The sequence below is a fragment of the Tupaia chinensis genome, unplaced genomic scaffold (genome assembly GCF_000334495.1).
Source record: "Tupaia chinensis unplaced genomic scaffold, TupChi_1.0 Scaffold000301_1, whole genome shotgun sequence".
Taxonomy (NCBI): Eukaryota; Metazoa; Chordata; class Mammalia; order Scandentia; family Tupaiidae; genus Tupaia; species Tupaia belangeri.
Window position 1 is genome coordinate 701667 of NW_006159791.1, and position 12734 is coordinate 714400.

General features: G+C 47.3%; 1 protein-coding gene across 1 annotated transcript in view; it reads left to right on the top strand.

Moving 5' to 3' along the window:
• The window catches only part of CCDC69 (coiled-coil domain containing 69), a 33713-nt gene that overhangs the window by 4355 nt on the left and 16624 nt on the right, over nt 1-12734 (top strand). The window contains exons 3-5 of the mRNA XM_027772795.1: nt 4205-4265; nt 8883-8989; nt 11587-11674. Of these exons, the coding sequence (XP_027628596.1) occupies nt 4205-4265; nt 8883-8989; nt 11587-11674 (256 nt within the window). The remainder of the gene's footprint in view (nt 1-4204; nt 4266-8882; nt 8990-11586; nt 11675-12734) is intronic.

The following is a 12734-nucleotide window of genomic DNA, read 5'->3' on the forward strand; positions in this document are numbered from 1 at the left end:
CAGGCCTGGCGCTGGCCTGTGTTCCAGCTCTGACCCTCGTAGGTGGGGAGAGAGGGACCCAGAGAAGGGAAGTGACTCTCTGGAAGACGCAGGTACGGCTGGAATCCAGGTCCCCTGGGCTCTCCCTGTGGCTTGTGCTATCTTGTCTGCAGCTTTTCTGCTCCCAGGAAAGTGCTCTCCCTCTTTGGGGAAAGGAGAGTCTTGAATCCCCCTCTCAGCTCTGTCCTCCCCTACTGTGGGGTGCCCTCTGTCCATGATCTCTGAAGAGGAGGGGACCAGGATCCCAGCCTGGGATTTCCCAGTCAGCCCTCCTCAGCTCCAGGCTGTGTGTCCTTGGGCTCTCTGAGCCTGGGGATCCCCTGGAGAGACTGCTACAAATCTGTCCTCCTGAGCTTCCTAGCACACACTGCCCCCTGGATTATGTAGGCTGGAATTGCGCCTTGGGATTCAGGTTAAGTATACATTCCAGGAGGGTCTAGACGGTGTTCGCAGACCACCCTAGAAATACTTTTCTGGCATCGTAACAGATACAGTGGCAAACCCCAAATATTTTAACAATAGTCCTGTCCTCAGGCCAGTCCTGTAGCTCAGCATATAAAGGAGTCAGAGCCCACATGGCTGACCATGGTTCAAATCCCAGCTCTGACAGCTTGAGAAACATGCTGGGTGCATGTGTGTGTGCACCCAGAATCCTGAGGGGAAGGAGGGCTGGGGGAAAAGGGATAGTGGCAAGACCATGTCCCCTTGAGAGGTACTTTCTTTCTCGCAAGTACACGTCCTCTGACAATTGAAAAAGAAGAAATGACACCTTTAGGACATTGCTTGAGTGAGAAGTAAACTTCTATTAAGAATGTAAGGGGCCAGCAGGTGGCGCAGCGGTTAAAGGTGCAAGACTCACATGGCAGACCACAGTTTAAGTCCGGACCTGGTGGATTGGTTTTCCATTTTCCCTCTCTCTCTCTCTGATCAAACCAGAAAATAATAAAAACAACAATAATAATAAATTAAATTAAATAATTCTTTTAAGAAAAAAAGAAAGAAAAGCGTGACCAGCAGTTGGCATAATGGCTATGTCGCTGGACTCCCATGTAGTCAAGTCCTGGACTTGAGTCCTGAGTTCGAGTCCTGGACCCGGTGGCTTAAACTCACGCCAGGCACACGTGTGTGCGTGCCCAAGATCCCGAGAGGAGAATGGAGGAGAAGGGACTGCGGTGTGACCATCCCCCCTGGGGGGTGATTTCTCGCTTTCTGTCTTTCTGTCTCTCTCTGTCTTTTTGGCGAGCGCATGCATCCTATAGCAAAAAAACAAAAACCAAACAAACAAAAAACCTCTCAAAAAAAAAGGAAAGGAAAGGAAAAAAGTCCTATCCTCAAGGAGACCCTTGGGCTAGAGGGAGAGACAGACAGGTGTGGTCTTTCAGAAAGCCTGCAGCATGGAGAAGATGCACACAGTCTCAGCTCAAAGGAGGGCCAGCAAAGACCGTGAGACGTGCTATGTGAGCTGGAGCCAGGGCCTGAGCAGGAGCTGACCGTATATCACGGTGGGATGGCCTCGATGAGCTTGAATGCCCTTCTGAAGTACCCATCTGCAGGTGGTTTTGCCAGCATCCGGGAACTCAAGCACAAGACCAAGTCTTGCCAATGATCCGGAAGCTGTTCATGGACAAGATTCCACAGTCTTCCGCTGTTACTCAGAGAAGGCAGCGTTTCTTAAGCTGATGATCTTATTTCAGATGGCAAAATGCGAGACCCACTGGCAGCCCAAGAGATCTGCTGAACACTGGGATCTTTGTTTCTCAAACATAAAAACCATAATCTTATATAATATTCGAGCCCTTAGTAGGTACCAGACACAACAGGTGCATTTTTTTTCCCACCTAATTCTCAAACAGTCTCATGAGGAAACTGAGGCCTGGAACAATCATACAGTGTTGGATTTAGGATTCGAATCCAGAGCTGGGTAATTCTAGAATCCCGGAGTTCCTAACCACCATGCTCTCCAGTCTCTAGTATTCTGACACCTCTTCTAATGCCGACTAAGGCACAGAGCAACCATGTCTTAAACCTCCCTGAGGCTCAGTTTCCTCACTGTGCTGTTGAGAGACGCTCAGAGTCTGAACGCATAAGATCTTCGAGTTAAATCGCCAACCCTCCTCATCTCCACTTCTAGGAAAAAGCAGGAGCCCAGGCGGTGGGAAGGGACTTAACCAGGACCTTGCTGATGCTGGGGCTGGAATTCAGGCTTTCTCACATTTATAAAGAAGCTGGTGGCGACAGGGAGTAGACACCCATTGGCGTTGATCTCCCTCCTTCCTCCACTACACAGGAAGGCGGGGAGGAGGCTGGCTCCTGTCACTCACCAGATTCCTGTGTTGACAGCTTCTCTGGCTGGTCCCTGGGCCAGGCTTCTTCCTGTCCCCTGGGAAGGGAGAGCTGAGTCTTCACACGGGAGGGTGAAGAGCTAAATGGTCAGACCCACCCAGCCAGAGTAGATTTGGGGCATCAGGGCCTACGGGAGGCAGTGCGTCCCTCTCAGTTTACCAGAGGCTTATACAAGTGGGCTCTGAGCCCAGAGGGGGGCGGGGCAGATTATTCTAGAAGGCTTCTCTTGGTAGATACCTTCTCTTCCAAACCAGAACTATGCTTTCTAGCAGTATTTCAGAGGTTCTTGAGTTCAGGAAATGTTTTGTAATTTTTATTCTAATAATCACGTATTAAAAACCTGTTACCATTGGGCTGGGCACATGGCCTGGTGGTTAAGGGATCTCACATAGCTGATTGTGTGGGTGGAGTCCCAGCCTGGGTGGCGTGAAAAAATATGTGTGTGTGTGTGTGTGTGTGTGCCTCCAATTCCAATAGGACGGAGAAATGGAGGAGAAGGGATTGTGGCATGACCATGCCCCAGTGGAGAGGTGTTTTCTCTGTTCCTCTCTCTCTCTCTCTCTCTCTCTGGCAAGGGCACATACACTCTAGCAAATTTTTAAAAAATCTGCTACCATACGGGGCTGGCAGGTGGCATGGTAGTTAAAGATGCGGTTCAAGTCCTAGACCTGGTGGTTTGCTTTCTCGCTTTCCTTTTCTCTCTCTCTGTCTGGTCAAATTAAAAAATAATAATAACAAATGATATTAAATAAATACATAATTCTAAAAAAGAAAATATATCTATTACCATAGTAAAAAGTAAAGTTTTTCTTTTATAGTGATCATTTATCATTGAACATTTTCACAGACTTATTTTTTTAACATGTTTCTTGAAGCAAGGTCTAGAATGTCCTTTCTTTTTTCTCTCTCTTGTTTTTCTCCTTTTTGGAATACCTTAGACATCATTTAGGACATCATTTCTTTTCTGCCCCAGTTCCTGGTCTAGTGTCCAGTGCTGGACTTCAGCCAACTCTTCACCTATCTGGGTGAAATGAGAAAAGTAAGGTGTGAGTGAGTGTGTAATGCTGGTAAACCCGCCAGTTCCCCTTTCCGAGGAGGCTGCTCTGGAACGTCCTACTTTAGGTTGAAATGTTAAAATGTCCTTTATGGGCTAACCCTATGGCCTAGTGGTTAAGGGCACTAAATCCCACAGGGCCAAATGTGATTTGAATCCTGACCCCAACGCCTTGAAAAAAATACCCCTGGGGGGTAATTTCTTACTTTTCCTCTCACTGTCTCTGTCTCTCTCCTCTCTGGTGAGTGCACATGCTCTATGGAAAAAACCTTAAGGGAAAAAAAAAAGGGCTTGAAATTGGATGCTCTGCCCTCAACAGCACGTGCCTCTGAGGGGAAGGAAATTGGGATAGCCACCGTCCTGGGAAAGAGGGATCGCCTCTGAGTTTAGGGTTGGGAGTGTCAGGGTGCCTCAAGACCACAGCTTGGGTGAGAGTAAGAGCAGAGGGCCTGCCCAGATGGTGGGAGAAGGAAGTGGTGAGTGAAGAGGTCCCTCTGGGTGATGGCAGGAGCCGGGCTACAAGGCCCCACGGAAAGGTCAGCCAACAGGGAACACCCCAACCCTGAGGGTTTCCCCAACAACCATGGGAAAACCTGCCTCAAAGCCCTTCCTAGGGCAGAGTGGGAAGGCAGCCTAAGGGGACCAGGCACTGGGCAGGGTCTGGTATAACTGAAAAGTCCTGCCTGTCTTTTGCAAGAACCCCACTGTCACCTCTAACCACACAGTGACTTCTCACCCTCTAACCTCACCTCATCTCATTTTTTCCAGAGGCACCAAGAATTGGATAAACCACTCAGACCAGAACCCCAGAAACTAGATAAAGATACAGGTGAGTAGCCAGTCCCATAAATGCCCTCACCAATGTCCGTGAGGTTTCCTACCTTACAACAAATAAAGGTGGACTAGCTACTTAATTATCTGATGAAGTCTTAAGTAGGTTATATTAATAGGAGTAGCATGTCTTTTAAAATCAGGGAGGTGATATTCCTGACCTGTGCTTTCCTGTTCTAGACTATTTATACCACACATAGAGTGCTATATGTATTCATGGAAGGTACATTTTCAGGGAGATCCAGAAAAATTAAACGGAGTACAGTGGAGCAAGAAGAGATTGATAGGGGCCGGCAGGTGATGTGGTGGTTGAGATGCTGTATTCCCAGATGATCGACTTTTGACTGTGGTTCGAGTCCTGGACCTGACAGCTTGCTTTCTCATTTTGTCTCTCTCTCATAAAACTAACAAGTAATAATAAATAAATAGAGTAATTAAAAAAATTTTTTTAAAAAGAAGAGACTGATAAAGAATCTGGAAAACATGTCCTGTAAGGAATGGTTGAAGGGTTAGAAAATGTTCCATCTGGAAAGATGTTGAAGTGTCCCAGTGGAAAAGAAAGATGAGCCTTTTTCTGTGTGACTCAAGTCAGTTCAGAGCCTCGAAGCAACCACATGCAGGCAGAATTCCCTCAAAGAATCCTTATGGGGTTGTTGGCATAAAATCACCAGAGCTATGTGACAATACAATGAGCTTCTTATCTCTGAAGATATTTAATGACAGCCTGGAGGCTCTTGGGGATAGTGAAGATGAAGTTCAAATACCAGGTAAATGGGGCCAGCAGGTGATCTGGTGGTTAAGGCACTGGATTTCCACATGGCTGACCATGGATAAAGGTGGACTAGCTACTTAATTATCTGATGAAGTCTTAAGTAGGTTATATTAATAGGAGTAGCATGTCTTTTAAAATCAGGGAGGTGATATTCCTGACCTGTGCTTTCCTGTTCTAGACTATTTATACCACACATAGAGTGCTATATGTATTCATGGAAGGTACATTTTCAGGGAGATCCAGAAAAATTAAACGGAGTACAGTGGAGCAAGAAGAGATTGATAGGGGCCGGCAGGTGATGTGGTGGTTGAGATGCTGTATTCCCAGATGATCGACTTTTGACTGTGGTTCGAGTCCTGGACCTGACAGCTTGCTTTCTCATTTTGTCTCTCTCTCATAAAACTAACAAGTAATAATAAATAAATAGAGTAATTAAAAAAATTTTTTTAAAAAGAAGAGACTGATAAAGAATCTGGAAAACATGTCCTGTAAGGAATGGTTGAAGGGTTAGAAAATGTTCCATCTGGAAAGATGTTGAAGTGTCCCAGTGGAAAAGAAAGATGAGCCTTTTTCTGTGTGACTCAAGTCAGTTCAGAGCCTCGAAGCAACCACATGCAGGCAGAATTCCCTCAAAGAATCCTTATGGGGTTGTTGGCATAAAATCACCAGAGCTATGTGACAATACAATGAGCTTCTTATCTCTGAAGATATTTAATGACAGCCTGGAGGCTCTTGGGGATAGTGAAGATGAAGTTCAAATACCAGGTAAATGGGGCCAGCAGGTGATCTGGTGGTTAAGGCACTGGATTTCCACATGGCTGACCATGGTTTGAGTTCCAGACCCAGTGGCTTCAAAAATTATAACAAATAAAAAGATAAATACATAAACAAAAAAATTAGATAAACAACTGGGCCACAATTTAGAGATTCTCCCATCTGACTATATATAAGAATTACCTGGGACACTTCAAAGGTCCAGATTCTGGGACCTACCATGGACCAACTAAATAAGAATCCCTGGGAGTAGGGTTGAAGAATGTGCAATTTTAGAATGAATTTATTTTTATTTTTAAAATTTTTTTCATTTAACTTTACTCATTTATTTATTCTTTTGTTTATTTCAATTTGATCAGAGAGGTGAGGTTGAAGAATGTGCAATTTTAGAATGAATTTATTTGTTTTTAATTTTTTCATTTAACTTTACTCATTTATTTATTCTTTTGTTTATTTCACTTTGACCAGAGAGGGACAGAGAGAGAAAGAAAGACAAAGAAAGTGAGAAGCAAGCCGCCAAGTCTGGGCCTCGAACCGCAGTCGGCCATGTGGGAATCGAGCACCTTTAACCACCACGCCGCCTGCCAGCCCCTGAATTTATCTTTTCAATAAGCCTCTCTCCAGCTGGGGCCAGTCTGGTATCAATCTCATGGACCAACATTTGAGTCAAATGATTTGTGAGAGTCTGAGGCCCTCCAACCTTGACCATTGCTGTCGCCTAACCTGTGACTGTCTGCTTGTGGCCACTGGAAGCTCAGGACTGAAGGTCACCCTCTCTCTTTTCCTCTTCCCTGATAGAACTGACCGTAGTGTGGGCTTCTCTCTCACCCTCACATTTCTGGCCATCCCTTTGCGAGGCTCTGCCAATGGAGTTTGCTAGTAATAAAGCTAACATGAATGGCAATGTGGGCAATACTAGTATTTGCCTCTAATGCTTGTCTCGAGCACTGGTGAACACTTAGAGCAGGGATCCCCAACCTCCAGGCCTGGGCCGGTACCAGTCCTTGTTATCACATTGTGATGATAATAAAGTGCACAGTAAGCGTAATGTGCTTGAATCATCCTGAAGCCAGCCCCTGCTCTGGTCTGTGGAAAAGTCATCTGTGCTAAAAAGGTTGGGGACTGTTGGATTCTGGAGAACACGGTTTATATTGCCAGAGTGTGTGTGTGATTACCAGAGAGAGAGAGAGAGAGAGAGAGAGCACGCCCCAATGGAGCATGCTCACACCACAATGCCGTCTCCTCCATTTCTCCATCCTCTCAGGATCTGGGGCATGCACACACACATGCCTGGCTTGTTTCTCAAGCCCTTGGGGGTCGATATTTGTAGTCAGCCATGTGGGACCTGGCTTTCTTAACCACTAGGCTATGAGGCCAGTCCCATGTAGAGAACATTACATAGTAATGTTCATTACATTAAATAGTAAGGAACATTTCTCTTTTTTTAATGTATTAATTTTTAAGAATTATTTATTTAATTTTATTTATTCATTCACTTATTTTAATTTGGCCATAGAGATTCTCTCTCACACATACACACACACACACACACACACACACACACAGGGGGAAAGTGAGAAAGCAAGCCTCCAGGTCCAGGACTTGAACCATGGCCGGACATGTGGGGGTGTCCAGCACCTTCACCACCTTGCCACCTGCTGGGCCCCGTAAGGAACATTTCTTAAGCACCTCCAAAGTGCCTGGCACTGCACTTCTTACATGCAAGCAGGCAGAGCGAGGTGGTGGTGTGTTTGCTGAAGAGTGAGGGCAGATCGTGCAGGCTTACATCCCAGCTTCCCTAGCTATGAACTGGATGATCGAGGGTGAGTTGCTTAACTTCTCTGTGCCTCAGTTTCCTTAAATGTGAAGCAGGGATAATAACAGGATTCCCCACATTGAGGTGTCGTGAAGACTGAGTGAGTTATACCTGGGAGGCCCCTGGGACAGCGCGGCGCACCCTGCCAGGCTTGGTGAGCTCTCAGTACTCCACACCTGCTTTTGTTGTTTTCATTGCCATTGTTACCGTGCAATGGTCCAGTAGCCCCTGAGTAGGTACCATCATTGTCCTGACTTCACGCGTGAGGTGGTAAGGCACAGAGAAGATGGTCACTGCCCGCGGTCGCACTGGCACCTGTTAGATAAGAAAGGCATTGGCAAGGCCTGTATTGGAGTTCCTCTAAGCAAGGGCTAGACCTTCTGTTTCCGTCTGCTTCCGGCTCACAGGGCGAGGGGTCACACGCTCAGATGCTCAGAAGCTCCAGCAGGTAAAGCGAATGACAAGGTGGCCCTTTATCCACCTCCTCAGTGAGATGAGTTGCAGACGGTACCAACTGTGCGTGTGCATGCTCCAAATCTCAACAGGAGGGCGAAATGGAGGAGAAGGGTTTGCAGCATGATTACACCCCATTGGGGGTGGGTTCTCTCTCTCTGTGAGTCTCTCAAAAAGCACATGTACCCTTTGTCGATTTAAAAAAACCACAAGATTCCTGGTTATTTTACATTCGCAACTATGTTTTTTAAAATTTGCTAGAGGGCACATGTGCTTACCAGAGTAAGAGAGACAGAGAGAGAGAGACAGAGAGACAGAGAAAGCACCCCCAACCCCATAGGGGATGGTCACCACAATCCTTTCTCTTCCATTCTCCTTTCAGGTGGGCACACATGCACACATGCCTGGCATGTTTTCCAAGCCACTAAGTCCAAGACTCAAACCACACTGTGAGTCATGTGAGATCCAGCCTCCTTAACCGCCATGCCGCTGATTGGCCCTTTTTATTATTATTATTATTTTATTATTGAGTGGAGCAGATAGAATACCCATATTCACTGAATCCATCCTGTAAGCTACCAGCTCTATTGCAGATCGTTGGGGTGAAATGAGAGACCTGGCTTCTGCCTTGAAAGAGAGTCTCCAGAGCCAGAGAGATTTGAGGGACTGCCTCTGGAGATTGGCCCCAGCTAGAACCATTCTTGGGTGGAGACCAGGGCTTTCATCCCTTAGCCCGGCCTGCACACCCTCCCTGCCCACCCTGACCCTCTGCTCTGTGTGAGTCTCGCTTCTCTCTACAGCTGCAAGCATCCAGCTCTGTGCGTCCGAGGACACCGAGCAGCACCAGCGGGACATCACCCGAATTCTCCAACAGCATGAAGAGGAAAAGAAGAACTGGACACAACAGGTGAGTCCAGCCTTTCACTTCCTCCTGCTCAGTCAACCCTGAGACATCCCAGACCGAGGACCTACTCCAGTTCTGATTGTCGCTGTAAGCACCTCTTACTCCCGTTGCCAAGAAGGGAGTCCTTTATTTGGCACACGTATTTATGTCAGGCCTCCGCTCTGGCTAGGGCACACAGAGCTGGACGCAGCTCTCGCAAAGCCAGCAGTTACTTGGAAAGAGTAAGAGACATCAGTGCGGGCCATTGGGTGGCATAGTGGTTAAGGCAGCTGGATCTCACATGGCCAACTGAGTGGTTCAAGTCCCGGACCTGGCAGCTTAAAAAACATGTCAGGTGTGTGCACGTAGCCCAAACCCTGAGAGGAGAATGGATCAGAAAGGATTGCAGCATGGCTATCCCCCCCGGGGTGTACTTTCTCACTTTCCCTCTGCCTCTCTGTGTCTCTCTCTGGAGTGCACATATGCCCCATAATAAAATTTACAAAAAAATTAAAGTCATTGGTGCTACATGATTAGCTACATCACAGCCCACCTTGTGGTTGAGTGGGGCCATGGAGCTAGTTCTGGCCGATGAGTTACAAAAAGAAGAACCAGCATCGCTTTGGGGCTAAACATTTGATCTCTGGTTTGAGACCCTCAAGACTTTCCGTCTAGCTGAGTGACTGGCATTGTTCGAAACAGTGGCTGCTCCGTCTGTCAATTTAGGTGCTCATCCCTGCATCCTGCATGATCCCTGGGCGGCAGACTCCCTGCCACCCGAAGTGGACATGCAGTGAGTGAGAAATTGCTTTTTCTTTAAAGAGATTTTTTGCTATAGGGTGCATGTGCTTGCAGGAGAGATGGAGAAACAGAGAGAAATCACCCCCAAGGGGGATGGCCACACTGCAATCCCTTTTCCTCCATTCTCCTCTCGGGATCTTGGGCACGCACACACATGCACCCGGTATGAGTTTTAGGCACCAGATCCAGTACTCGAACTGCGGTCAACTACATGGGAGTCTAGCGACATAGCCATTACACCAACTGCTAGTCCCCCAGAATTATTTCCTACAGTTAAGTGTTCTGAAGAGTTTAGCATGCAGAGAAAGTACTTAATAGCAGCCATTTATCAAGTGTGTGAGGTCAGAGGTCTCTCTGAGGATGACACTAAGGCTTTAAAAATTATGTGGGAGGGCTGGTTGGCCACACAGTGGTAAAGCACAGTGCTCTACGAGGCTGTCCTGTGGGCAAGCTCCACGTTTGCCTCAGAGACCGCCCTGAACGCACAGAGCCAGTGATCCATAATGTGGATCATGACATCAACGGGCTGCTGTCTCTCTCTCTGTCTCTCTCATTCTCACTCAAGGAAGAGGTAAATAGGAAACCTTTAAAAAATAAATACAAGTGGGACCAGCAGATAGTGTAGCAGTTATGTCACTGGACTCCCACATGGTCAACCGTGGTTCAAGTCCAGACCCAGTGGCTTAAAACTTGCTCCTGGTGCATGTGCGTGCGTGCCCAAGATCTTGAGAGGAGAGTGGAGGAGATGGGATTGTGGCGTGGCCCTCCCCCCCAGGGCTGATTTCTCACTTTCCCTTCTCACTGTCTCTGTCTCTTTCTTCAGTGAGTGCACGCACCCTAAAGCAAAACCCTCTACAAAAAATAAATAAATAAATATAAGATATTTGGAAATTAAAACTGATGGACATTCTGAAAAATAGCCAGCCTACCTTAGTCCAATGTCAAGGTCATGAAAGATGTGGGAGTCTGAGGAACAGTTCCAGAGCGAAGGAGACAGCGATGTGATAACTGAATGGACCCACAGCCCCGGCTGTCCTGTTCCTCATTCAAGCACCACCTCTTCGCTCTCTGCCTCAGTTTCCTCCCTTACTAGGGATTACAGAGCACTGGGAAAGATCTCAGACTGGTGTACAAAAGTTTTTCCTGAATCATCTTTATTGGTTATTGTAAAGTATAAAGGCAAAACACGCTCAGTATAAATAATTCACAATTCTGAAATGTAAGGTCTCTTTTACAAAGGGCTCTGTAGTTATAAACTAACTGCTCCATTAAACTTTGAGGTCATTTGTTACTAGAAGACTTTCCTCTTGACCCCATTCACTCAGCAGACACCTTGGGCTTCTATGCTGAGGGGGTGCTGCCTTGGGCACCCTGAGGGGCGCAGGAGCAATCAATCCAGAACATTCTCATGGTGCTCACCGGGTGGAGGGCTGCAGTGAGTGCCCAAACACCGTAAAACCATCTGCATAGACCGTTTTCAGAAACACCTGCAAGGACAGTGGGTTACTTATGTCTTCTGTGGGTCTTGAACTTCTTTTGGTAGAGTCATGGCCCTGATCTTTCCCCCAGAATCCTTAACCGTGAGACTTATAAGGGTCCCTTAGAGATCATCAAGTAGGATCCCTTGATTATACAAAGTGGGGGCCCGTCCTGGGGAACAAGCTTGGAAGTCTCTTGCCATCCCTGCACAGTCATTGCCACCCCTGGAAAGCCAGGTGGGACTCTGATCCCCAAACTCTGCATAGCTCCAGGGTGCAGGGAGTGGCTAGGAGTTGCTGCCGAGCCTACTCACCCTCCATCCTCCCCTGCCCCTGCCCCAGGTGGAGAAGGAGAGAGCGCTAGAGCTTCAAGAGAGACTGGACCAGCAGCGAAGGGTCCTGGAAGGGAAGCATGAGGAAGCCCTGCAAGGTAAGGACAGAGATGCCCCACAGGGAGGGAAGGAGGCTCCTCCCTGGCCCCACCTGCTCGCTCGCTCACCTGGGGCCTCTCACTGGTCTCTCCTTCCTCCTTCTAGTCCACAAGCCAACCTCTGCTTTGGAACTCCAGTCTGCAGGGTCCTTGGTCCTAGAGGGGTGATGGGCTTTTCTTTTGCGATATGGCATTGAAAGTCTGGCACCATGCTCTGTTTTACCTTATTTCAAAGGGTTGTTGTTTCTTTGTTTTTGTTTTTAGTCTCATTCTATTTTAAAAGCAATAAGGGACCAGCAGTTGAGCAAACGATTATGTCGCTGGACTCCCATGTAGTAGACCGCGGTTCGAGTCCTGGACCCGATGCCTTATGCTCACAGCGGGTGCGTGTGCGTGTGTGCCCAAGATCCCAAGAGGAGAATGGAGAAGGGATTGCAGCGTGGCCATCCCCCCTGGGGAGGGGGGTGATTTCTCCCTTTCTGTCTCTGTCTTCCTGGCAAGCACACATACCCTATAGCAAAAACTTCTCAAAGAAAAAAAAAAAAGCCATGCATACATATTCCTTAAAGGAAATTGGAAATTTAGGAAATGTAGACAAATAGGAGGATGTTTAATTTTCTTTATTTCATCCTCACAATGATGACAGCTCTTACAATTGATGGCTAGATTAATTATTTTTAAGAATTAATTATTATTGGGAACCAGCAGTTAGCGTAATGGCTATGTCGCTGGACTCCCACGTAGTCTACCGCGGTTCGTGTCCCGGACCCGGTGGCTTAAAACTCACGCCGGGCGCGTGTGCGTGCGTGCCCAAGATCCCGAGAGGAGAATGGAGGAGAAGGGATTGCGGCGTGACCATCCCCCCTGGGGGGTGATTTCTCACTTTCTGTCTCTATGTCTCTCTCTGTCTGTCTGGCGAGTGCACACGCCCTACAGTGAAAAATCTCTCAAAAAAAAAAAAAGAATTAATTATTATTTTATTAATTTTTTTTATTTCACTACAAAGCACATGTGCTCACCAGAGGGAGACACACACATACACACGGTGGGGGGGGGGGGG